Here is a 27,314-nt window from a genome sequence, read left to right on the forward strand (position 1 = left end):
GCTTCTCCGTTCATCCTAAGACGCTGTGCAGCTCCAAGACACTTAACAAGCTGTCTATTTTTAGGGAATGTGATCCTAAATGTCAACGTTCCTCTGGAACTAGTGAAAGAGGTCAAGTTAGAAACTGTCAGTCAGTCAGTTCAGCCAGTAGAGAAATAAAAATGCCAGACAGAAATTTTTAATAGGACATTTTGTAAATAATCTTTTTCAGCATAATTATACCTTTAAAATATTTTAAGATTCCAGCTAAAACTACAGTTTATGGTTTACTGGTGATTGGAATTAAAGTAGTGACAAGCATCAACAGTATTGAAACATTAACGTGAATGTTAGAGATGAATTTAACCTACTCATGCCTTGGCTGTTGTGCTATTTGGACAGCATGTTCTCAATATAAAATTACTTTTATAATAAAGAAATAGAATGAATTTCCTTCCAACAAATGATCTGATACACTGATACAAGTTTGAGCTTGAACATTTCCTCTCTGTGTGTGAATGTTTTATCCTACATTTCCACAGCCTTTGCCAAGTTGCCACATGAATGTGAACTTGAAGGACAAATGCACAGGCTGACATGCATGACCGGTTCTCTCAAGAATTTATCATCTGTGGTCTAGAGAGATCTGACTGTTCCTCACTGTGAACCTGAGAAACTATCAGCAGCTGGACATGTGGTTTACATGGGCAAGGGGGAGCAGGGAGTCCAAGTTTCCCCGTCTCATATTCCTCCTATCGTCACCACCCGGCCTGTCAGGGACTACCAAATTACAACAGGTGGTCCCAGAGAGAGTGGGTCGTGTTTGGCCACACAGACATTTCCTGTGATTTATACTTTTCTAATTAATTTCAAGCATCATATGGTAAGCTTGGAGAAGCAGCTGTGAAAACAACACCTCCATTAATATATTTACAATATATAAATAGTTCATGTTGGTGTCATATAACAATATTTGGTTTGATATCGAATATGATGTCAGGTTAAGTGGTGACTACTGATCATGTGGGAAGACATCTGAAACCTGAGCTCCTGCAACGGCCACACAGAGACTTCTGACATAAAGATCAATGCAGCGTTAAAGCCGCGTTAATGCACCGTGTTGCACTCTGCAAGTATGAACCGCAGAGTTTATTACATGCAACATCTTTTGTATAGTCATTTGATTATACGGTCCTTGAGTGAAAAGCAGAAACTGACACGTTACCAGAAAAAAAAGATAAATTGGAGTGCATTAGCTGAAATGAAATAGCCCTGCTTTTAATGAATGACAGGCCAGAAGATTTAGCAGCTCTGAGGATCTGAGGAATGAGTATGTGCGATAGTACTCACTCACTGCACAGTTTACAAGATCTGCATGTTTACACGTTCCGTTTGGATAGTAATCACCCTTCCTGTTGGAAAGATAAAGAGGAACACCCAGATCTAAAAACAGCATGACCACATAATCAGGAGTGAATGCACGTATACAGGACCTGTTTGTTTTCAGGAACAGCAAGTTTCATTAGACTGTTTAGATTCAACTCCACAAAAGGCACTGCCTTCAGTCTTAGTTATGCTAGGACATCATAGATTATGTTTTCTTAAACTACAGCTTACTGCACATTAAAGAGTCATTTCACATTTTAAAATCTCTCCATACAATAGTTTATAAAAATAGAGTTTGCTGATAGGGATTGAGTGACCTACAAATGGTGGAGATAGTGGTGATGAGTGAGAGTTGGGTGGAATCACACAGGACACTGTCTAAATAAAAAAGATGCTCAATAAAGTGCTACAGGAATGAGTTCTAAAACACAGAAATGAGTTAGCATTTTAGCACTTCTGGTTCCCTCGTCTGGAGGTCAATGGGTTTTTAGTTAGATGCCTGAAATAAGGTCTGTGGTCCAGCTGAAGAGATTTACGTTTTGTTCTACGCCATAAAATATGTCAATAAATACCCCACTCGTGAATTATGACGCCTTTATGTGTCTTAAAAAAGGCCGTTGTTAACAAGTGGCTAAATGACACTACTCAACGGTATCACGCCTACTCGTCCTCCTTTACAGCCTCGTTGTATATACTTGCGTTCATGTGACCGTGGTATTAGTTTGTTTATAGCCTAACGTTAGCTTTTTACTTCTGCTTATTGCATTTACACTTCAGAAATCATAAAAAGTGGAGTTCATTACTGGAAATAATTTTAAGGAACAAAAAGTGCAAGTATAAATGTGTTTGACAGAGTTTATTTTCTGCAATAATCCCAAATCCAGTGGAAAATCCCATTGTCTTTTTGTGGAGGGAATATGTGATCCCTCCACCACTCTACAGACAAATATGGAATGCAGAAAACTCCAGTGGTGAAAATTTGTCCGAATAACATGACACTGATAATTTGCATCAGTACCGACTGTGACTTACAAAATATCTCCTGCTTCTCTATTTATTTTTTTCCTGTTGTACAAATTCAACCTTAAGAAGTTCAACTTTGCTGGGGTTTTTTCAGACTACACAAGATGGGTGGGATCATAAACTGTCCTCCAGTGGTAGGTGACTCCAGGAATTTTAATCGCTCTTAATTGCTCCAGAGTTCCTCCCAACCAGAATGTTCCCCGGCCGGAGCAGAGAGGTCCGAGCATCTGTACTACAGACGGGACACAAAGGTAGGTGCTTCTAATGTTTTCTTTTGAAGCCATTATTAACAGTGTGTTTTCTGTTCATTTATTTTCAGTATTATGGGGACACTGTCACTGCAGACAGCCTACAAAAATGCTTTAAACTGCCATCAATCTTGACCAACACATGCTGGGCAGACAGATTACAGTGAATGTTAATGGGGGTTATCTAGCTGTCTCCACCACTTCTGCAGAATGTGCCACACATCGACTGAACTGTGTCCTTTTCAAACAACAGATTGGGTACAATGGAAGTGAAGGTGTGGGTGGACGGCATCCCACGCGTGGTATGTGGTGTTACAGAGGAAACAACATGCCAAGAAGTAGTCCTTGCGTTGGCTCAAGCCTTGGGTATGTATGTCATCTGTGACTCTGCATAGTAATAAGATTTATGTTCTGACATGCTGAAAACCACAGTGTCATCCTTCTCTTTAGCTCAAACCGGGCGCTACACGTTACAGGAGAAATTTAAAGACTTTGAGCGGTGCATGGCCCCCAATGAATGCCTTCTGGAGACTCTTGAGAAGTACGGTGAGCAGACCAGGGATGTCCGACTCACGCTGCTCCACAACGGACCCTCGGTCTCCGATGAAATGAGCAGGACAAAAGTTGGCAGGTACCAGCCCTGCCCGCCGCTGAGAAGGAAAGATGCGGGCACCAGAATGCGGCGGGGTAGTGGTTCACTAAGTTCGCATCGTCGAAGCTTGCCACCGCTGTCGTGTTTGAGACCAGAGGCTGAGCAGCAAAAGGAGGACCTGAAAAGGCCTAAAAGAAAGTCTCTGACACTCATGGAGGAGGCCTGGGAATGGCTGGAGAGTCTGGGTAAAGGCAAGGTCTATAGCACTGCCTGTGATAAGGAAAGCAGTAAGCGGACGGATAAAAGGAATCGTACCTCTTTGGGTATTTCTCTCACTGTTGACGAAGGTCGAAGAAGTAGAAGCAAAGCCAGAGGTCAGAAAAGTTTAAAGTCGGACTTGGATCATCAAACATCCTGCTGCATGGGAAGTCAGACGAGGGGGAAAGAGAGCAAACGCTCTGAGAAAGCAGAATCTGTTGACCCATCCAGTTCAAACTGTGCTACAACTAAAGATGAGAAAAACAGTCTAAGAGAAACCATAATATATCAGCTCAGCTGGTTGCAGGACTTACGGGTCCAGATAGCACGCATAGACAAACAGATTTTGGAGCTCGAGGAAAAACAGAGGGCTAAAAAGGCGGAGCAGGAAGCCCAGCAGAGAACGGCTGAAGAGGAGATGGAGCAGATCAAGTTTTGGGAGAATGAATTAAAGGCGGAGGAAGGTTACGAGAAAGATTTGCAGAGCCAGTTCCTTGAGATGAGGGAAAACGCTGTGGGGTGCAAGGCCAAACTGGAGGAATACAAGCGCAAAATGCAGGGGCTCGATTTCTTCGCCACTCAAAACGTCGTTCACTCAGATTCAGAGAGGTTTGCAGAAGTTGGTGCGAATGATGCCTCGGAGATTTCAGCCGTTTCAACTAAGGAGCTAAATCGGCAACAATCTGATCCAGATGGGGATGTAAATGTTAACAGGAAGTTCCTGCCCAGAGAGGACTTGGGCCCTCCTCATGTTCTAGTTGCTCCCAACCAGATAAAGGAGCGCCGGCCCACTGGGCCCAGCGAGCTGAGGGAGTGGTGGAAACGCTGGGCTCAAACCCAAACCCCTCAATCACAGACTAAAAAGAAGATGATTCATCGCTCTGAGCTCACTATATATCTGGGCAGCACCAAGGTCTAGTATGAAAATAACAGGGTCACAAATATTAGGAATGCTTCATTGCACACCAATTGTGGTAATTTAATTCTGCAAAATGCAAGATCGTCCTGCTTTATCTTGTATTGAGTATTTCTATCCCATACTTGCTGTCCCGTATTAGAAGTGCACCCCTGTGATCCTCAGTAAGGGAACAACGGCAGAAGATTGAATTGAATGTCTTTCAACAGGAAGTGCCTCCATAATAGAAAATAATAATAAAAAAAATAAGTTTTAAGCCTGTTTTTGTGTACAGCACATTTCAAATTAACAGACAATGAAAGAACATTCACAAACTTTACATCTTAAATTCAAAGGACATGTGCAGGTAGGGCTCTGGTAACACGTTATAACGATCATTTATAAATGATAAATTGATAATTAAAATGTATTTATTTTTCTGTTAAACCATTAAATGATAATTAATGTTTACTAATTAGTAATGCTATAATTTATGTTATTTTAAGTTTATTATTGCACACAACATTGTATATGCTATATACTGTAGAAGTATTTAATGATTATGAATTGATTTGTAAACCTCTTTAAGAAATTGTTTATAGAACATCTATAAACATTACAGATAGCTGGACCAGATATTTGTAACACTGATGATTATAATACCGTGTTAAATTGTTAATAAATATTTTTGTAAAGCATCTATAAACATTTAGATGGTTAATTCTTTGTCAATGGTTAATAATTGGTTTTTGGTCCATCTATCTCTTTAATGTTTATAGAGGTTTTACAAAGATTTCTTAAAGGTTTACAAATGATTTGTAATTATTAACAAACACTTAATGTAGTATATTAAATGTTGTGTGCAACAATAAACTGATAATGACTAGATTAATATAATCAGAATGCAATTGTTATCTCTTATCAGCTATGATACAATATATTATTTATAAACTAATTATTTCATATTACACAAACTGAGAAAATAACAGAAATTATAGAATTACTAATAATTAGTAAACATTAATTATCAGTTCATTGTTTAACAGTAAAATAACTATTAATTAGCTATCAATTTAACATTTATAAATGGTGGTTATTATAAAGTGTTAGAGAGGGTCCTTGCCATAGCGAGTATTCAACACGTGACCCTGCATTCTGGTAAATTATGAAATAAATTGTGCACTCTACACCCTTAATGAAAGAGAGGGAAATCAAAAGAACTGTATTCCTGCCTTGGCTTCAAAAAGACCGCTTTCATCTGCCCTCGATTTGAGGAAAGATTACTTTTTAATACTGAACTGAATGGAACGGTGACCCTGGAAGAATGTGCGGTCTCTGAGGATGCAAACAAAGAATTAGCCCTGAAGAAATTATGGATTGGATGATGCATTTTACTATTCTCACAAAATAAAATACATACAACTGCAAACCTCAAGAGAGCTGGTGCAAGTATTCATTGAGCTTCATCTCTAGAAAATTTGTAAATGATGTCCTCTGCTGAGAAGCCCTACTTGTTAATGTTTGTTATATAAGCATATGCACCTTTGTCTTTTTGTAATAACCGTTGGCTAATGTATTTTTTTTTAAGTTATTTCTTGCCCTCAAGTGAACACCGGAGTGCAACATTGGTCAACATAATAAAATTGTTTTCACAGCTACATTATGCTTGAAGTTGTCCTTATTAGGTCATAAATAAAGCAGGCTTTTCTCTGAAATGAGACAATTACAAAACAGCTCATGATTTTCATAAAACTTTAATTCAATTGTTTCATTCAAGACCATTAACAAAAGTACATGAGAACCTCTGTTCGTGGTTCAACTGAAACCCGGTGATCTCCAAAGTTGAAATTAATTTAGACTGTAACTTAATGTGCAGAGGCACAACAGCTCACCCACCATGTCTCGGGCGCACAATAACTGGTAACCTGATTTCTTAATGCTTTTTATTTTTTTTATATTTTTTTTTAAACTGAATTTCTAATACTTTACCTTTCTCCTTCTTTAAGTTAAATTCGTTTTTTTGTTATATCTGAAGTTTCAATGAACTTTCACTAAGCAAAAAAAGCACACATTACATACAGTATAGTTCAACCCACAGGTTCGGGATGCATATCAGTATTATTTCTACTAGAAAAGAAAGCCACCCTAAGATTGTTCTCAATGTTTTGGCGGTTGGCTGGGAACAGAGGATACATCTAATTTTTTCTTTTTTTCCTTTTTTTTTTCATTTCATTTTGCTTGTAGTTTTTAGGCACCTTATTCTTACTTAATTCAATATTAGCAGATTGAGTTTCAATGGAAAAAAAAAGCAGAAATATGTGCAAGAAAAAAAAAAAAAAACGTAGTATAAAAGAACTGCAGATATAAGATGCCTCGAGGAATTCTGCACCTGGGAAAATTGCTTAGGTGGAGCATGTGAATACCAAAAAGGTATCGAAAGGCTCCAGATTGGTAAAAGTAAATCCCATTAGATTAACTACATTGACATCCACATACATCACACACACACACAATCACACACCATGCTTTCACTTCAGCTCTTCAATAAAGCGTTTTAAAAACTGCTCAAAAAACCGAGCAGAGAAGAATCCTCAGTTTAAGCCCGCACATGAGAAATATGATCCTCCTTATGGAGGGAACTTTGCTTTGCTTTATGCGTCTTGTAGGAAAGCATACAGTAGTGGAAACTTGACAATGTAACCATTTTTTAAGTTTCCATGGGTAAAGGAGCAAAAATATGAGAGAAGAAAAAAAAAAAAAAAATGGAGCAGATGCTCAAAAGACGTGAGACACCCAGGCAAAACTACTGGACAGATTACAGGTGCAGAATTCCAGACAAAGCAGATTCAAAAGATAGGGACATAGACAGCCACACAGTCATCACTCTGATTTAGAGGGACGCGACCCTCAGAAACAAATACCTCCGTTACACACTATTATCACTTCTAGGATACGTCACACACGCGCACACACTCAGAGACCCCGTGGACACTGCAGTGTGGAACTCCGCATCAAGTACGTCATACATGGGAGGCAGGGAACTGTGGAATGAGAAAAGTTCCCTCGCAGCTATCGATGGGGATAAAGATTACACATGCCGATTACTGTATGTGTGCGTATGTTTTGTGTATGAGTTTGTGTGTACAAGCATGTGTCAAATCAAATTCCCTTATCCCCTGCTGTCACCCATTGGGACAACATCCCACCAACACCAAACGGGGCGGGGGCTCTTTATTGCTCAGTCAATGACGCCGGGCTGGCGAGTCTTGCGCTCCACATTGAAGCCCTGTATAGAAGAGGACGGATGGGATTAATGTTGCATCTTACAGAAATGCAAGTGTATATTTCATTCCACCCAGTATAGAAATGTTTTCTCAACAACTTTATATTAACAATTTTTGATAAAAAAAAGTAAGTTCAAATTGGCATTTGAAGTTTTTATTTCACTAGAATTACATATAAGGTCAAAGACAGCAGCTACATTCACAGCATGGACAAAATGTGCCAATAGCACAGGCTTGGTCGTACCTTTGAATTGTCAGGACCACGAGGCTGTCTTACAATCACCAGGCGAGGAGCACTGGCGTCGTCAAGAGTGATGCTCTTCAGTCGGTTCACCAGACGATCTGGACGCGGAGTCACCACTGGTTTAGGCCCCTCGCTGTAACGTCAGGTACATAATGAGCATTCAAGATCAACATTGAGACCAATTCTTTTTCATCTTGTCACTTGAAAATGTCACCAAAGATACTGTAAATCGTTAGGGTTGGCCAACTGGCTGAGTAAATCGCTGGGTGTTTTTTTGGGTGACATTCTGGTCAAAGTTTGTCATTTCATCAATTTAAAAGAAAAAGTGTGTAGGATTTAGCGACGTCTAGTGGTGAGGTTGCAGATTGCAACCACTTTAAACCTTTCCCGTGTGCCAAGCGTATAGGAGAAGTATGGTGGTGGAAAACGTGGATGGCCCTATCTAGAGACAGTTGTTGTAAGAGTAGCATAGGTCATTTGAAGAATAAAAGGAGCCAGAGTCTGTCTGTGTGTGTACGTGGGAAGTGAGTGGTGAAGCAAGAGGGAGAGAGGCGGCTGTGTATGTGAGGGAACAAGTGAGCTAGTGGAGCAGAAGACAGTTTGTTTAGCTCTGAGAATATTAAGTGAATGTACAGTGGAAGTTGCAGTTTGTGCAGAATTAAATGCTGCAGGTCCTAAAGACCAACAGAAGTTTCCTGTGTCTGGTTTCCCGGCCCAAGCAGGAAAAGTTAAGTGTTTGGTTTGTCCGTTCTAGGCTACATGGCAGCCAGCTACGTGAAGAGAGGACGCACTCCCTCTATGTGGATATAAATGACTCATTCTAATTTAACAAAAAAACGATTCTTATTTTCAGGTGATTATACACTAAAGAAAACATACTTATTATATTCCATTTCGGCCAATAGATCCCCCTAAATGTTACACACTGGTCCTTTAATGGTCTGCCTCCGATGAAGGAGAGCCGCTCATTCAAATTATAGTTAACTGAACCAAAATGTAAAGCTGGTTGTGGAGTCCTTACCTGACTCTGCGTACGTTGCAGGCACTACATTTTCCTGTGCGTTGATTGAGGACAACGGAGAACTCCACCTCATCCCCGGTCTGGAGCTCTAGGCCATCTTGCACTTCTTTTACATGGAAGAACAGCTTCTTGCTCTCACCAACCTCATATGTGATGAAGCCAAACTGGGGGGAGGCAACAAAATAAAACAACTTCCGGATTCAAAATGAATTCATTTCAGCACGACCTGTGCTGCAGTAACAGTAACTGCAACACTGGAGTTTTCTGATAAATGTGTTGCACTAATGAAACTGAAAACGAATAGCTGATCACTACCTGGTCTTTGACACACTCAACCAAGGCTCTACGTTGAGGGACCACATTACAGGCCATCTTCTGTCCAGTTTGGGATACTGTGCAAACCTGGAACTTCACAAGCTCTCCTTTCTGCAGACAGTCGCCCTTGTTCGACATACCCATGATTCCAAAGGGATAATTCTGGCCTTTAGTTGCACCTGAAACAATCAAGAAGGGAGGAGGGGTGATATTGTCTTAATCGTCCCAAGAAAACACTGTGCTTCAAATGTTGGGTCTACAAGTCCCACCATAACTTGACACCAACCTTCCTCTGTGACTTCAATAAGCCCTTGGTATTCTGTCTGGGAGGGGTCCACACTGCGTAAAGGACGGATGACTTTCCCCATCATCGCTGTCGCACCAACATCCTCACTAATGCCATTCACTAAAATGTGGACAACAGTGGATTTCACACATCAAATAATACAAATATGAATTATGAAAATTAAAACTGGCTGGAATTAAAGCCCTCATACCTGCAGCCACTTTGGTAACCTTTTCAGCACTGACTTTGTTTCCTTTTCCTTTAGACAGAGTGTACTCAACTGTGTCGCCCAGCTCCAAATTCTCCAAGTCTCCACACATTTCACTGTGGAAAAAACAGATATACACTGAGGCTCTGATTTGAATTAACAGATCTTTGGATGCAATTAACAAGTAAATCCTCAACTAACTCATCTAAAAAGGCATCTAAGACATAAGCCTTTACCTGTAGTGAAAGAAGATCTCCTGGTCATGATTTGCTGTCTCAATGAAACCAAAGTTGTCCTTCAGTGTGGCAACAAATCCAAGCAGTCTCTTGGCATTGGAGGCGTTCCGGTTGAGGACCCTAATGGAGACGGCGCTCTGCTGGCCAGTTCGCTTCACTTCGTTGATGGAGAACTCCACCTAGAGGACAAACAATAAGTCACACACGGGGTAGACCAAACAAACCACAAGTTTGAAGAAACTAAAATCACCACTACAAACACAGCCACAATCATTGGGTAATATTAGCAGCATTTGTCTGCTAGAGGAGCAGACCTCATATTACACACCTCTTCAGCAGTGTCTGAAACAGTTGTCATTCCTTCAATGTGCTAGTCTTTTCAATGAGGAGTTTACTTTTTTTATTCTTTGTGCAGTCTTCATTTAAAGCCCCCTCCAGTGTATTTTGGCATGTTTGATATTTCATATGTATTTGAGTGACAATTTTCCTGAAAATGATGATAAGCCACAGTTTGCCAATTTTTTTGACAAATAACAATTTTGTCTCCAAAGTAAAAAAAAAAGGTTGTTGCCAAAACAGGAAGATAACATGACTATAGTAGAAGCAGCAGGTCATATGTCATCTTCCAAGCTTTCGCAGGTGCACTCACGCTTCTTTGCGTCTGACCGATAAACATCGTTGTGAGCTAGCTAACGAAATCCCATCTGCAGAATTATCACAATACACTGTCTCTCTCACTCGCTCTCTTCTTCACCGTCTCCTCCTGCTGGAGGTAAATTAACGGAACGCCGGTGCTGTGTCCAGCCCCAGCGCACTGCAGGACAGATCATAGACACCGTTGCCTGCCGTTTTAAATGCAGTTTTGGGATGTTTTGGAGGTGCACCGGCTTCTAACAGGTCCGAACGCCCAGGAGCGTACAACTTTCAGCCCAAGAGAAAACAAGTGAAAAGTCCCGTTAGAGAAACAAACAAATCACAGTGCAGCCCGGTGTGGTGTCGGTGCAGGGCGCTGAGGCGACAGCGGCTGGTGCACCTCTAAAATGTCCCGAAACTGCATTTGAAACGGCTCTGCAACATGTCTATTCGTCCTGTGGTGTGTTGTAGCTGGTGTGTGGCGTTGCGGCTCCTCAGTGCAGCAGCAGCCAGACGGTTGCCTCGCCAGGAGGTAACGGTAAAGAAGAAAGCGAGTGAGAGAGTTGGTGTGTTCTTTTCTCATTTGTGGTCTGATAAACAGTAAATTCATCAAATTCAGTGCCATTTAGCCATATTCCAATATACTGCCGCTGGTTTCATTTAAACTGGGTTGAAAAAGGATGCAATCTGGTTGCCATGGTGATGAATTACGTCTGAATATTAACCACAGCCCATTCTCTGTTTGAGAAACAAGGTTAACCGGAAAACCAGAAGTAACACTGGCTGGAGGGGGGGGCTTTAATCTCAAGCAAAATGACTGAGTGCAGTGTCACTCAGTGGATACCTTGTCTCCGACCTGTGGGTATCCTCCTCCTTCTAGGTCCTTGTTATGGTATGGCACAGTGAGCTTCACTCCACAGTCTTCATATGCAATCACTCCTTCCTCAGATTCCTACAGGAGTCAACAAATCACATCATCTTTCCAATAATGAGCATCACCGATGCTTGATCCAGCAGGCTCCAGCCAGGGCCAAAAGTCCCATCAATGCTTTCTCAACAAAGCTGGTGGAAGCTACCTATCAAGGTCTCAAACGCTTCAATCGGATGATTTGAGAGTATGTAGTGTATTAGAAGATGTGTGCAGACAGCCCACACAAGCATGTGAGAGTGCATTATTCTGTAGCAGCTGAGTTGGTTAGCATTAGCCTAGTCTACTGTGACAGCTCAGAGTTACAGCCTACTATGAAGGGCTGCATAATTATCCATCACTATTGCAGTTTCATTGAGAACACTTCTGTATTCTACCCTCAGTTATTCACAGAGATTGCCTGAACCAATCACAGCATGTGATTTACTGGCATCATCTTGTTAGGCATTTAATCCCAAGAAAAGCACGAAGAGTACAAATTAAGTGTGCCAGGCTGCTTGATCACAGAACATGAGCAGATTTTTTTATGCTTCTTAATCGGTTGTTGTGTTCTCGCTGCAACTTCCAATTACTATAATCGTTTTGAGTGCAAAAATATTTATCAGCCGTCTTAATTTCAAGTGCCAAAAAAAGACCACCGAGTAACAGAGAACAGAAAATAAGTTCATTAAATGAAGGTGCTGCATATCTTTTAGGAAGCACCAACAAAAATAAATAAATATTGTTACCGATATACTGTACATTACTAAAGACACTTAACAGACAAACCATTCTAGAAATAGGGACTTCTGTTTCATCATTAATTGTGCAGCCCTACAGCTCACTAAATCAGTGAAACAAAGTTTGAGTCCATGTGTCTAAGGGTTAATTGGTGATCAAATATCATGCCATCAACTAAAGAGGTAAAGCAGGATATCAGTGGGACAGACGCCTGCAAAGACCAACCTTTTCTACAACTTTAGCCTTGAAAAGTAAGAGAAACGGACACCTATTAGACAACAAGTCTGGTCAACATCACACTTGTGAATACAGTATTATTGCACTGCATTGTCGGCTTTTAAACTGTTCATATAAAGGTCTCGGAATCAAATTATTACTTCTTAGACTAGGGTTAGTGAAAGCCATGGACTATTGGCATAAGTCTGTATCTTTAGCATTTATTTGTGAGTCTTTATTCATGTGGCTTCATGCAGAACGTCACAGTCCTACCTTGTCTTTTTTCTAACCAACAAGGAGCATGAACAGGAGGTCGTCATAGGACGAGAAAGCAAAGAGGAAAATTAGAACTAAAACAGAAATTTAGAAGAGGGGTTGATGCGATTGTGGGATGGGATGGACTATAAGGCTATTGTTTTTGGAACGTATTGGGTGTAATTTCATGTACAATAATATTTGTCATAACTGTGCACTACTGTACCTTTTCCTTGCTCTTGGTGGGACTGGCATTCTTGTTGGAGGCAGCCACAACTTCCTTCTCCACCACACCCATAAAGCGCTGCTCAGACTGGGTATGGAAGGACACTGTGCCCTTGGGCAGCTTCTTGATGCGCACTGCATGGTTCCTCTGAGCAGACAGCATATCCTGGAGACAACAGGACATCTACTTTAGCTTGTTAATAACAAATAATGAAAATGTGCCCGATTAAGTAGTAAGACAGAATACATACTTTTGTGAAAAGCTTAAAAACAGGACCTACAGGCACAACAGTGAACTCCACTTCATCGGAGATGTGCAGTTGGCTTTCCTCCAGGACTTCACTGAAGTGAAAGAACATCCTGGCGTCTCGATCCACACACTTAATGAAGCCAAAGCCATCGCGTATAGCCGCAATCACCCCCTAGAAGAAGATCGGATGACGCAAAGTTACTGTCTGTGAAATTCACTTCAGTTCAAAGAATGTGGACGCCCCTTCAAAATCAGTGGTTTCGTTCATCTCTACAATGATGCATTACATAATATAAGTGACCACTTCTAGAAAAATCACATCAACTTATTCTTTTGTAATACCCACCATTTCGCGGGTCTCCTTGGTGAAGTTGAAGGTATCAGGGAGGATGTCGATGTTGGTAGCCCTTTCCAGCTTATCTCTGCGGTCGGTGGAGATGTTGAACTGTATGTGGTCTCCCTCCAGAAGGGTCACCTTGGACTTTGTGTCCTTCTCACCAAACGGAAGTTCCTTGTCAGTGAAACCAATCCGGGAACTGATGCGGCCCGGTAGAGGGTCGTTCTGCGAAAGCATGAAGGAAAGATTTGTGAAAGTTGTACCAGGGCTCAACAGCAATGGTTGTCTGGTTGCCATTGGCAAACCTTTTTTTTTTCTCCAGCATTTATTAGCTCCAACATGATCTGCTCCATTTCTGTCACTATACTGTTTGAAGTACACAAAGAAACACAGTGCCATAGAAACCCCACCGCCAACTAGCGTTATGCCAGTCTAATTGCAGAGCAATGCAAACACAGAAAATATTAGTATCGCTAACACTCCCAGTTGCCTGCATGTTATGCTAAGAGGCTCGAACTGAATGTTGTGGTCAGGACAGGTCTGGCAGTGGTCAAATTTTGTTTCCTAGGATGGCATCTGAAAACTCGCACACCAGAGGGTGGCACACTTTTGGCGCCAAACAGGAACGTTCTATTCTTGGTTGGTGGGTCACAGTTCCATGCTTGCTTTTACAGCCAAAGACTTCTCAAACACATAATTCAACTTGCCAGACTTGTAATCTACTTGCCTGGTTTTTGGTGGGAACCTTGGGTATGACCTTGACAACACTGCCTTCGAACTGCTCAATGCTGATATCCTCGAAGATGACAGTTCCTTGGGGGAGCAGCCTCACATCTGTGGCGACCTCTTTACCCTACGGCCGCAAGAACAAAAAAAATTTAAACAATGTTATATATGCACATTCAGGCAGGTCAAATCTACTCAGGTATTTCTGGACGGGGGGAGTTGAAAAGCTTGACAACACCTACATTCCTGTCTTTGATGGTGAACTCAACGTCGTCTCCAGCCTGCAGAGCCTCCAGATCACCCTTGAACTCGCTGTAGTGAAAGAAGATCTCCTTCACTACATCGGCCCTCTCAATGAATCCAAAGGCCTCCTGAAAGACAACACATGGTTCAACATAACAGGTACATCATCAACCGACTACTCAAAATGGGAGCTCCTGCCACAAGAGTTAGGTTGGGTTACTTTATGGGACTAAAAACAAAGGATTAGCAGTTGTTGAGGCCAAAGATGCTCCCATTCAAAGATTTAAATTGTGATGGATTTTAGTCAATATTCCATCATTCAATTAATCTGTATGGTGGAAGTCTCGGTATGGAACCAGATATAATAATTAGCATTTAAATATGATGCTGGGCTACGCAACATCACCATATCTAAAAGCAGATATGATCGTTACAAACACTGCCTCCTTTGCAAACAAGCGAGTGGCTAAGTTGGTAAATCCTGGACTGAAAGTGCGTTTAGGGGCCGTTGCATTTTTTGCACCCTCAAATCCATCCATGGTTATAAATGTAGATGTGCGGAAGGTGCGCTCAAAAGCGGAGTGTGACGCCGCCGCAGCAAGCACGTGTTCCCAAGCGCCTTTTCAGGGAGCGATGGCTGCCCCCTCCAAGATAATAGTTCAACTTTTGAAACACAGCAATGCGCGCCGCATGTCATGTGACGAGGATCAATCAATTACAGCCAGCAGATATCTTTTCTTTTCTCTGTAAATATCAGTCTATGGTAAATATAGGGAGGAAAAGTTATTTTAGTGCAGCGCTACCCAGAGCTTTACATCTGTCCCGCGGATAATATTTACCTGCTTCACTCTTTACATCCAAGGATGTCACAACATCCAGTTGAAAGGTGAGCCAAACTGACACTTTTGACTTTGTTCAGTTTAGTCAGTGTAGCTTACTGCTAAATTACTCAACTTCATCATCATTGTCATCGCAGTGCACAGGTTTTGGCTGCTTAGTAACGGCAGGCACGACAAGAGTGCAAACTCCCAAGCACCTTGGATAAAAGAATTAAAGCGGCATGGCTGCCGTTTTCTATGCGCTTTTAGACGCAAAATGTGAATGGCCCCTCAGTTGTGTTTTTATGACATCAACTGTCACACAAGATAACCATACTACGTCCAATTTGCTTAATAAGACGGGTCCATATAATGATATTAGTGGCCCTTACCTTTGTAGCACACACCACACCTTGGCACCTCATTTGCTTCTTCTTAACAAGTTGAATATTACGAGCACTGACTGCACCAGTACTGAAATACAAAAAAAGGTTAAATATAAAATCGAGCGCAAGCTGTAAATTATTAAGACAATGCTGACATGGTGTAAAGACTTACTGCTTGTTGGTTTCCATATAAAAGCTAACTTTGTCGCCTGTGTCCAGATGGATATTTCCCTCCACATCATCAGGAGTGTAGGTAAGGTAGAACACTTCCTGTGGAAAGTCACAACAGGGTTTAACTTTGTTAATAAAAGGGTTTGGGTGACACCTTTTAACCCTTAAACAATATCATTTATTAAAATGCCAGCCATACTGTCTGCCCAGAGAATTCACCTATGTTTTTGTTGCTACCGTTTACATTCCTCCTGATGCAAATTCAAACTAGAAGAGCACTCCGAGAGCGCACACCTCCGCCAAGGCAGGTTTCATGTAGGCTGGGTGACGCGTCATCAGTTACACTGCGCATGTCTTAAAGCCTGTGGTGTTAATGCACAGGCTAAGCAGAGTTATTAAAAAAAAATCCCGAAGCCGGATCATGACCTGGATCGAACAAAATATGACAAATAAATACATAGATATAAATCAATTAGATTTATTTAAATAATGAATTGTACACCAGCAACTTGGTAAGAAAATCTTCAAAATTAATGGAGGGAATTACTATTCAAGTGTAAACCATTTTAATGCAGCAACGCTGCATACTGTAATATTTCACCGGAAATAGTATGCAATTCGCGTACTATTGGTTTCATACTGAGGCTTCGGACATACTAAAATATGTCACATACTGTTTTAGCGTACTAAATAACATATGTATGGAATTTCGGATGCAACCAGTTTCATGTATACACCTTTACCCGGTTATTGTGCAGGTGCGGCTTCAGCCAAGTGCCCTAACAGAAATACAAACAATGGTGGCAGCGAAAGCGCCACATCTGGAGCGACAAAGAAGCGGAGTTTTTTCGTACGTAGTGGTAGTGACAGTGAATGGCTGACGCCGGTCAAAGTGGAGGACAGTGTTAAAAGAGTAGCGTTGCTTATTTCAGGAATAGCTCAGTACATAAATGTGTGTGTGTGTGTGTGGTTTTGAGAGCAAGAGCAAAAGAGCAAGAGCAGAGAAGAAATTAGCAGTTATCAAGTGGTAGTAAATGTACAGTGTAGTGTCTCGTGTCAAATTTCCCATCGCTCGTCTCCCAATGCCTTTGTTTTTGTAAACATCCCAGGTGCCTGCGCAAATAAAATGTAGTAATCAGTTACCGGATTACTAGTATTTTTTAATGCATGCAGGGAATATCAATAACCAACTTCTCTGAGCTCATGTAAACACCATATCCCAAATATGATCATAACCAGGATAAACCTCATAAACCGTTTATTCATGTCCACGTAAACGCATAACATGAAGCAGATGTAAGTATGCATTTAGCAAAACACAGGCAAGAATAGAGCAAGTAATTGAGTGTTGTCTGTACAAGATCCTCAAGAGGAGAAGGATGACATTTAAATTACATTAACATTCCACATTTCATTGATCAGGCGTGCCGCTGTGGTCCATAACACTTACACTTACCCCATTTCTTTCATAACAAACGCTGCCAGTGGGCACCTGGCCGGGAGCCGACTTCCCATCCAAGTGCACCGGGATAGCAGAAACAACCTGCAGAGATGGAGGGAATGACAGATGGAGGCCATCAGCACATTGCTCTGCCAATAGTAGGTTGAATATCCATTGTAATTACAAAGCCCAATTAAAAATATTTCTGGACATGTGATGGATGAAATGACTGAATTTCAAATGTCACAGTAACAAGTATATCAAGTGTCACAAATGTGGTGCACCACCCACAGGTTAGCATGGTTGTATGTGCTTCAGTGTGAAATCAGTATACACTGTCAGGCCTCCCAACGGACTCTAGCATGTTGATGATATCCTAAATGAACAACTTTGTGAATGACATTGAGTCACATTGTGCTCTGCGTGTAGACCTAGATGTACTATGTGTATATTTGCAAGGAGAGCATCATCACTTGCATGTTATGAACTGTACATCAACAATGAGCCAAGCACCAAAGTCTGCCATTGCACAGTTCTGCTTTCCCCTGCCGAACTGAACTTAATGATCCAGCATTTGGGCTCAACAGACCTGTACCAGACTGGTTCAGGTACAGATCTGTTTTAGTTTGAGAGACTGACCAACTTCTCTATACTAGTTGCTGTGAGCATTCACAGAGAAATTAATACACCCACTGGGCAATTACATTGATCACTTGACCATATTTGTTCTATGGACATACAGCACCTCCAGCAAACATGCAGGTCAGCACAACAAGCCAATTTGAAATTCAAATGTATTGTAAATCTTGATGGGAATCTTTAATTTAGATGCAGGATTAGAAGGTGGATCAAATTCAATAATTTACTTACAATAACATCCCCTGCCCACAAAACACAACGGGCCATATAAATGTTAAATTGACAAGACAACGACAGAACCAAAAATAAAATGGTGTTCTTAACTGGATGAATATAACCATGCAGCACAGTAAAGGGATAGGCGTGCACGTCTGGCCCCACCTGGCCCGAGATGCGCTCCTCTGGCAGCACCTCTGGCTTTATCTTAAGCAGCTTCACTGCTATGGGCTTGCCAGTGCGCCTGTCAGAGGATACCTCAAACTCTACATCATCTGAGGACAGAGAAGCAGGAGAAAAACAAACACTTAGCACACTTGAAATGATACAGGGACAAATTCAGGTGTTTGTTGGCTTTTTTTCAACAACGTTCTACAGTCGGGGTGTCACGATTCTCCAAATCCACGATTCGACATTCGATTTTAAGGTCACAATTAGATTTTCGATTTAAACATGACACTGTTAGACTATGGAGTCTTGATTCATAAAGATCAACAGATCATTGGTTTTATGCCCTGACAACTGTCCATTACACTTTCTAATTCTTCTTTAAAAAGAGAACTGAACTCCTTTTTTATTTAAAAAGTGTTTCAAAAATGAGATTACAACCGTCAATATAAAAAGCTGCATCTTTTCAATATCAGTATCTGTGCGACCAACCTCAGTACATAATCATTACAAAAACAAAACAAATCCTTATGCAGTGTATTACAAGTGTGCTGTCATCTACAAAAATATAGTTTTGTTGTCATTTACTGTCGCGCTTGTTTCTCTCCTTCGATCGTTGTTTGTCACCGAGGGCGGAGGCGGAGTATTGGACACAGAGCTGAGAGACCGCACTCAGCAGTCCCGTTAGCTTGTGGCTAAGAATATCAGCTGCTCTGATTCAACAATGTTGAGCTGACAAAACGTGCATGTAGACTGAAACTCAACCGTGGTGTTATTCTATGGAGATGCAGTGACTTAATGTTAAACCAAGTAAAAGTAGAAGAGCTATGTAAGAAAAAGTAACTAACTAACTAAAGTCCTCTAACCGCTAGGCTAATTTATGCACTGTAAAATGCCACAGGCATGCAGGAAGTGCCCAGAGTATTGTAGAGACAGGGACAGCCCACATTTCTCATCAAGCCTGCCTCGTCACGAGTGCTGGTCTGGGTAGTTTGTTAGACGTTTTATGTTCCAAAATGCAAATGTTACTTTTGTTAGAGTTTGTAATGTAAAGTGTGTTCAGAACACGGTGGCTTATGTTAATTGTGATTTTTGTGCTGGTATATATTTTTAACAATGAGTGAGGTGGCTGTTACATCTCTAGAATCCAGCTGATTTTTCCTTGTACTCAAGTTGGCGGGGGCGGAGAGAAAAAAAAAAATAGATCTATCTATATATATAGATATATATATATACAAATCTACGAGCCTGCTTTTGATTTCGATGGTCGACATTGGAAGCCAATTTGGATCGATTTCCAATTTAGAATTGAAATCGTGACACCCCTATTCTACAGGTTAAGTATTTATGAGTGGTACACAAGTCAAAGGCCTCTCACCTCCTATTTTAAGCTCCTGCAAGTTGCCATTGTACTGGGAGCAGTGGAAGAAGAGGCGGGCCTGACGTTCAGAGCACTGGATGAACCCGTAAGAAGTCAGGAGCTTCTCCACCACACCAGTCTCTCTAATGCCAGGCCCCGTGCCGTTAGCGTACGCAGTGTGCCCATTGTTATGGAGCATGCCTGGGTCGAAACTCATCTGGGGAAGAAGAGAAGTAAGTGTTAAAACACATCCAGTAGTGAATCAACATGAAGCAGACAAGAAAAAATTAAGTTACAGTTTAATGCAGTGTTTGATGCCATCTTTAAAAAAAAACACAAAAAAAAAACCCCACTTCAAACATGCAGGTAGAGCAGACTTCAGGAGGAAGTGGGGGGTGGGGTGGGGACAAAGCAATAGTGAAACTACATCGGAGTCTTCTGGGGCTATCTGGTCATCAACAGAGGGGAACACACACTGGTAATGCCTAGATAGAATTTCAGGATAAGTGACTGGGGAAAAAAAGTATGGCACTTTCTGGTTTTCTTACAAGTGACATGCACTTAAAGTTAAAATTCACTGAACTCGTCATGTGGTTTTAGTCCGAAATCACCTCAGCACTGACAATTTTTCATGCAGCTCTGGTTAGACAGACAAACGTTCAAAAACTGTTCACCTCCCTCTACCAACCAACCAGTACTGGAACACCAATTAATACTCACTTATCAAAATCTGCCACTACACCCTGATTAAACTCGCTTTTCACGCAACTACACACCATGCTGTTAGCAAAAGTCTCATGACAACAGCAGCTCACGGAGCTGTTAAGTCAGTGTGGGCTCCACCGAACATGCCCTCTTACTGATCTCTGATACAAGGGAGTCCGCTTGTGTTTTTTACTTCCTGGGTGGGGGTGGCAAGAGACGGAGGAGGAGCGGGGGATAGGCATGGGACCGGTAGAGGTAGATGGGGCAGAGTCAGTGTTGCGAGCCACTGGAGGTTCAGAGGAGCCTCTTTCCATTTCTGACACTGGGGATAGGACTTGGGTATGCTGTTGGGGAGGAGGCAACAGCTTTGAAAAGGAGCATTGTCGTAGCCTTTAACACATTCTTCAAATTACCCTTTTCCAGATATCACAAGTTGTTATTCAGCATTACGTTAGAAAATACTGTATCTTGACCTTGCTAATCTGCCATTATTTCATAAAACACCCAGTTTTTGGAGGCCCAACATGTATACATTTTGCAATATCACAGCAATATACTACGTGTTCTTGTATACAACCATTTCTCCAATGCCATTTCATTATACGTTAGTTCATCACAACCACCAATACTCAAGCCCTGATACCAAAATACCAAGCCGTAAGAAAACCAAAACGCCACTCTGTAAAACAATGGATCTGCTACCATGACAATCTCCCATTACAGCATCTATCACTAGCACTAATTAGTGGTTGAAAGTACTGGTGTATCCAGACAGGATGGCTCTTCAGAGAAGGCAGACTAAACTGAAAAGATTAACCAACCTCATTGCGCAGCCAGTTAAGGTGAAGTGGTTTAAGTGCAGTGTCGCGAATGTTGCTCAAGGTCGAGCAAAATAAAACTACTGAAGATGGAGAATCAGAAAATGCAAATGACAGGTCAAATAGCGGTGTGTCTACAGTGGACAGAGAGTTTGTGATGGGTTATGGGTTATGAGAGGGGGTGTGGGGGTCCCAGAGCAGCCTCTTCAGTTAGGCCCTGTACTGCACTACCACGATGAGCTAGAAGACGGAACATATACGGAGGTCTTAGATACTTTAATGTTCTTTAACACAGGACATTAAAAGACCTGAGTAAACAGGCCGCATGCCATTTTGATTTGGTTGCCCTGCAGCGATTACTCTCATTACATCCACGTAAAAAACATTTTGGTCTCAGAGATAACAAAGGACTTTAATTCAATGTCGATGGGTAAGTACCCATCTAATTTATTTCAGTTTTGAACTACATACCAGGACCAACTTATGCAGTTGAGCTTGTATTTGAGTTGCCTTGATTTGAGTCAAGTTGCGGCCCAACTAAGGTTTTACCGGATTGTGACGCAAATTAAAAATGGAGAAAAAAAGGCTCTTCAGGACTTGTTAAAAAGCATCAAATTTCTAAAGTCTAATCAACGGAACACCTCTCACCCTGCAACAATATAACTGAGCAGAGGCTAGTCTCGGGAGCCCAAAAAGGATGAAAGAGGTTAGGCCATTCACAGCAGAGAGATGCAGGGCAAGGTGGGTGGATGGGTGTTCGATGGGGTGGGGCACGTAGAAAAGGAGGTGGGAAGGTGGAACTTACGGATCGGCCATATGGCGACAGGCTGAGTCCGACGGGGGAGGTGCTGCTCAGGTCAGCGCTAACAAACGCGGTGGGTGGCGACGCAGGCAAGGTAAACTCAACAAAGCCTTTCCAGGGGCTGCCCATATTTTCCCATAAACTCGGACCAAACTTGCTCGAGCACTTGCTGAACTTGATTACTGGTTTGAATTTTTTTTGCTTGACTGTTAAGTTCTATTTTTTATGTAACCACCCAATGATACACCGCTGGATGTCTGCAAGGGTGAAGAGAGGAACAAACATAACGGGTAAGGCAGAGAGGTCAGCCAGTGTGCCAAGTGTCACAAACAAAAAGGAAAATAGCTGTAGGCTTTTATCCCCCAGGGAGGGAGTTGAAGAGGCAAAAATCAGGGAGGATATGACTTTTAAAAACGACAGAATAGGAAAAAGGTGCGGGCTGGGTGTGGGAAAGCAATCAAATCATTCTCAAACTAGATTGAATAACCAGTCTAACTGTTTGGAGGTGGTGGCGGTTCAGCTCAGCTGGCTTTTGTTTTAAGAAGTTATCTTTAGCAAATAGCAATGTAGAGTAGAGGTCACTGACCTGATAGAATCAAACTTTCAACACAGTAGGACTTATCACACTCATTCCACATTAGAGATGTGCCATCATGTGCAAAGAGGAATGAATATACAAGGTTTATTTCAGACTACGCACTGCAGCAGCTGCTTTCACTGATATTTCCATCTCTGTGGTTGAAGATGGGCATCTCAGTGAAATCAGCTGCTGCAAATAACCATCGAAGATGTTGCCATTTAAACGTTGAGAACCCCAAAATTTAGTTGACGAGGCCACAAATCCATTTAAAGTTTCAATAAAAGCCATTTTAAAAATAGTAGCACACGTGTTTGTTTGCTGAAACAACATCCAACTTTGACAAAGAGGACAAATTCACTTTTATATGGGTTCAGTGACAAATGAAAACAACCTCTGCATTGCTGCCTAAAATCAGCACAGCTGGCCAAACTGAATCAGAACCGAGTGTTACACAATCTGTGTTTGTTCATCTGTATAATGGGGTAATGTGTACAAACTGGGGATTTGCCAATCACCGCTTCTGAATTCCACCCAACTTGCAGTATCAATTTTTTTTATCTGAATCCTTAAACCCCATACAGGGATATATTTTCAGCACATTGGAGGGGAGAGGAAATCATTCAAAACATGACAAATGAAATCATAAGTGATTAGCCTAGCCTAAACAATTAAAAAGTACAATTGTCTCATGTTGTGACTGGAATACCAACTGAAACCCACCTTTATTCGTCGTCTTGAATCTTGCAAGTATCAGGATCAATGACTACGCAGTTCCTGCGGATCTCTTCACGCACACAGTTGAACACACACACACACACACACACTTGTTACAGGTTTCTGGCACAAGTTCTAGATGGTTGCATAAAGCAAAAAAGGGGGAGAAATCTAGCGCAAAAAAAGGCAAAACGCAGGTGCAATAACACTGCTTAGAAAAAAATTACAATGAAAAACAATGGGAGGAGTAGAGAAGGGGACAGATGGGGTGGGAACTATGGGGGGGAAATAAAACTAGCAGATAGCAGCCCACTCCACACCCCGGTGGTGAGTCGTGGTGTGGTGAGGATGAGGAGGGCTAGGAGCAGCGTTGGGACGTGTGCTTTGTCAAAGCTGTTGAGTAGGCACAAACTTCTGGTTTCAGATCAGCTGGTCTTCTCAGAATATGCTTGGGCATAGGATTGCTTCTCTTCCGTGTTACAATTGGGCTGATGTGCGTCTTCTTTGGTCGTTTCAGGATTTGGTTACTTCTTGTGTTTTAAACCCTTGAAGTGATCCGTTTTTTTTCTATGCGTCTTCGGTGTTGCAACTTTGCTTGTTTTGGAGGTTGATCTTCAGTTTCTTTGTTATGATCTGAACTTGAAGCAGTTGCGGATGGTACAAAAATTCAGTTCCGTTTCACTTCATACTGTTGGGGGAAAAGCACATTTGGTTAGCTGAGCAGAACTGATGACTTTGACTTCACTTTATGTTGATTAACAACAACTTTACAGATCAACATTGTACAGTTATCACAAAAGACAACAGGCCCAAGGGCTCCATGTGTTTGCAATGAGGCAGAGAAATTTAATTTCACTGTCAACTGAATATGAAAAACAATAAAGTTTTTTGAGAACACTAGACTCTTTGCCCCCAGGCTCATAAAAATAAAAAAGGGTTTTCCTCAGATGCCTCTGGCTAAAGCCCACAATGCCAGCTAGCTGACCAGCAAGCAAGAGCTGTGGATCAACAAGTCAGTTTGTGCATACCTTCAGCTCAGGCCATGATATTTATGGCACCATTTCTGACCAGGGCCCTCTGTTTTGCACACTTACTATGTTCAGTGTGCAGCTGAGGCCCACCAAGCAAACAAGATGTTTGTGTGTACCATGTGCGCAAGTTTTGCTAAACTTAGTTAGAAACTCAGTAGGTTAGAGGAGAGTGTTGGTGACCCAAATACACTGCTTTGAAAACAAGCAGTGTGAGCCAACCCGGGACACATGATATCTATCCTGCTAGGACTGTGTTGCAATGACTCCCATCCCACGTACTTCCCCAGAAACGTTCAAATATAATGCTGTGAAAACAAATAGGACACCTAGCAGTGGAGAGGAGGGCTTTTTTTTAAGCTACCACCATGATATTCCTATCCAAATGTCAAATCCACATTAACCAACAAGCACTATTGTGTTTGCAAGGCTCGGATGAAAACTAGACCCACAGGGTACATTTGTATTTACATAGCGCCAAATCACAAGTTATCTCATGACTTTTCATACAGAACAGGTCTAGACCTTACTCATGTATTAAAGCTGTACATCCTAGTGATAGTACAAACAAAGAAATCAGTTACCACAACATGGATTGTTTAAGTGGGTTAAAGGTTGTGAGCAATGGACATGGACGACTCTTCAGGGAAAACAACCTTGGGTAAGAAGGGCTTTTCTGTTCCCCTTTGGTGACGCAGAAAGAGAAAAAAAAGTCCACCCACTAAACCACCAGCACCGATTGGACGTTTCACCACTTTCTAATGAGTATAAGACTAACGCTTCAGTTTATCTCTGTAATCATTAAACAACAAAGACTAGGAACCACACTGACTGTCCCAGTCACGGCAGAATGGCTAATAAACCCACGATAAAGTCTCTAGTCTCGCAACACGACGGTGCTACCCTGGTCTGGGCCCGAACAACAACCGCCCTGACAGTACCAATCATGTGACTTCCGAGCGATCCGCCATCCTCAGCTGGAGCTGCTAACATGGCCTCATCCAACACGTTGCGGCATGCATTGCAACGCTGTCGGAAACGTCTCATCTGAGCTAGCCAGCTAATGTCCACCACATCTCAAACTCTAAAATATAAGCATGAACAATCGAAGATGAGTTATGTTATGGTGACTGTTTTACTGCTTGCTAGTCAAACTAACGCACACAGTAACAGTCAGGTATAAATCGCATCATTTTAATGACCTTGTGTGGACAAACACAACCAGACTGATTAGCATTTCGCTAACAGCTCAAGTCGTAAACAGCCATCACCCCCGGGCGTTTCCGACTTTTAAATGTAAATGAATTCACTGCGACATTGTGTGACATTACACCACAAGTTAGATCTAATAGTTAGCACATCAGGCATTTCTAGTTATCTGGTCGTTATTGTCACAAGTACGTGGCTTGGGTTCTGATCAGAAAGTTCTCGGAAAGTCAGCTAACCATCATGTTGTTCTTGTTCACCAGGCTCCATCCACAACATTGCCTTTTTAGTGTTTGGTGCTTTATTCTTAAACTTATACACTTGTCAGATGATTATTTGAAGCTTGTAAAAAAAAAAAACAGAGTGTCGCAACTAATTCGGCCCCAGTGTTACACCCCAGAGATTAATGTGTTTAGTAAAATCACATGTTGTAGAGCTGGAGAGCACCGCGCACTGCCCTCCAGACACCGGCTACTCTGACAGACATTTAGTCTAAAGGAGAGAGTTAGGACTGGCCCATATGAAAGCGACTGCAGAAATAAAGACTGGACCGTGTGTGCATGTATAACTAGCTATTCGTCGATCTAATAAACTATCAGTAACTAACGCTAACTGAGTTTATTTTATATATAAACACAAAGATAACGTTATGGGAGCTAACGGCACGAGGACGGAACAACAAAGAAGCCATGACAACCGACCGGAGTCTCCTACTCTATTATAACCAACTGTCTGACACTAATGTTTAACACAGACACTTTAACACACTAATTTCACACATGTGTTGTCTCTTTGGTACTCGGTTTAAAGATACCGAGGTGTTTATGTGTGCCGTTAACAGTGTTAGCTAGGCCGTTCATTATGCTAAGGGGCTAGTAGCGGCCAAGGCCTGTTAAAGGAGGATGGGTCACGGGTCTTGGAAAGGGGGTACGAAGCATGCGCAGCGTAACTCAAGCTGCGGTCGTGCGTTTTGATTGGCTCAATTTCGGCGAGAATTTACTGCGCATGCGTAATACCCCCGAATATATGACTTGTGACCCAGCCTCCTTTCATAGGCCGTGGTAGCGGTTACAGTTAGCTAGCATGCTGCTGGTGCCTGTGTGGTGATTTATGGTGAGAAGAGACACGGCTGCCTCCACCAGGCCCGAGCTCTGCGTATGGCGAAATGCTACACAACCCGCTCAATACTAAAGACTCACTGGACAGGAAAGAGACATGTCTTACTGACACAGTTCAAACAAATGTTTGAATTGTTGTATAAAACAAGAATATTAATAAAACTCACCCCAACAGCTTTCAGCACTGTCACCAGCGCCGCTAGAAGCAGCACGGCACATTACGTAGTGATTAGGGAGGCAGCTATCGCGATATTTGACAACGTTAGGACCATCCAAAGAGCCTTAAAGGAAAGAGTGGCCACTGCCGCAGAGCTGCTGATGACTAACCACCATTGTGGTCTCGCAATGATCCATGGGGGACTGTTTGAAGCATACAGATATATAGATGATGGCAATATTTTCTCTAACCTGCTATCTGGGCTAGAAAGCAGATCTATACGAGACGTGTTACTGGAGATATAGTCATCATCAGCACGTCGTTCACTTGTTCAAGACAACTAAACTCAACGCGTGTCCCTCATGGTGTCCCTCATTCAATCACCTGACTGCAACTTTTCTTCTCCAATAATAGGGTTTCTGAGGCCACACGTTGCAACTTGGGGGTTGTTCAAGAATTAACTCGTTGTTAATTGAGGC

The 27,314-nt window shown here is 41.9% G+C and overlaps 2 protein-coding genes across 26 annotated transcripts; one reads left to right on the forward strand and one right to left on the reverse strand.

Annotated features, from left to right (window-relative positions):
* Positions 1 to 2,595: 2,595 nt before the first annotated feature.
* On the forward strand, positions 2,596 to 4,663 carry rassf11 (Ras association domain family member 11). Its single transcript, XM_074642918.1, has 2 exons — positions 2,596 to 3,002; positions 3,087 to 4,663. Exons 1-2 carry the CDS (start codon positions 2,900 to 2,902, stop codon positions 4,403 to 4,405), a joined length of 1,422 nt encoding a protein of 473 aa, XP_074499019.1. The 5' UTR covers positions 2,596 to 2,899; the 3' UTR covers positions 4,406 to 4,663.
* A 1,456-nt stretch (positions 4,664 to 6,119) lies between these two features.
* Positions 6,120 to 26,985, reverse strand: csde1 (cold shock domain containing E1, RNA-binding). 25 transcript variants are annotated; one of them, XM_074642902.1, is made up of 22 exons: positions 26,846 to 26,985; positions 23,333 to 24,014; positions 20,568 to 20,756; positions 19,726 to 19,924; positions 18,288 to 18,454; positions 17,340 to 17,426; positions 15,885 to 15,982; positions 15,719 to 15,800; positions 14,508 to 14,636; positions 14,267 to 14,392; positions 13,549 to 13,764; positions 13,234 to 13,374; positions 12,954 to 13,118; positions 12,482 to 12,499; positions 11,453 to 11,560; positions 9,976 to 10,154; positions 9,743 to 9,855; positions 9,532 to 9,651; positions 9,246 to 9,424; positions 8,931 to 9,094; positions 7,910 to 8,042; positions 6,120 to 7,667 (listed from the first exon to the last, which is right to left on the reverse strand). In XM_074642902.1, exons 3-22 carry the CDS (start codon positions 20,724 to 20,726, stop codon positions 7,620 to 7,622), a joined length of 2,631 nt encoding a protein of 876 aa, XP_074499003.1. In that variant the 5' UTR covers positions 20,727 to 20,756; positions 23,333 to 24,014; positions 26,846 to 26,985; the 3' UTR covers positions 6,120 to 7,619. The 25 variants fall into 25 exon arrangements, with proteins under 25 accessions (XP_074499003.1, XP_074499001.1, XP_074499008.1 ...); XM_074642900.1 differs by having other exon boundaries at positions 13,204 to 13,374; XM_074642907.1 differs by lacking the exon at positions 20,568 to 20,756 and adding an exon at positions 22,036 to 22,289 and having other exon boundaries at positions 13,204 to 13,374; positions 18,345 to 18,454.
* Positions 26,986 to 27,314: the final 329 nt, after the last annotated feature.

Source organism: Sebastes fasciatus, chromosome 8, assembly GCF_043250625.1.
Source record: "Sebastes fasciatus isolate fSebFas1 chromosome 8, fSebFas1.pri, whole genome shotgun sequence".
NCBI classification, from domain to species: Eukaryota; Metazoa; Chordata; class Actinopteri; order Perciformes; family Sebastidae; genus Sebastes; species Sebastes fasciatus.

Excerpts from the sequence above, each read along its gene's own strand:
- csde1 (XM_074642900.1), bottom strand. The coding sequence starts at position 20,726 with ATGGAAAGAGGCTCCTCTGAACCTCCAGTGGCTCGCAACACTGACTCT. Across the intron at positions 9,425-9,531 it reads TATTGAAGTCACAGAGGAAG|GTGCAACTAAAGGCCAGAAT; the intron begins GTTGGTGTCAAG and ends TGATTGTTTCAG. Across the intron at positions 8,043-8,930 it reads TGCAACGTACGCAGAGTCAG|CGAGGGGCCTAAACCAGTGG; the intron begins GTAAGGACTCCA and ends CTGACGTTACAG.
- rassf11 (XM_074642918.1), top strand. The coding sequence starts at position 2,900 with ATGGAAGTGAAGGTGTGGGTGGACGGCATCCCACGCGTGGTATGTGGT. Across the intron at positions 3,003-3,086 it reads TGCGTTGGCTCAAGCCTTGG|CTCAAACCGGGCGCTACACG; the intron begins GTATGTATGTCA and ends CCTTCTCTTTAG.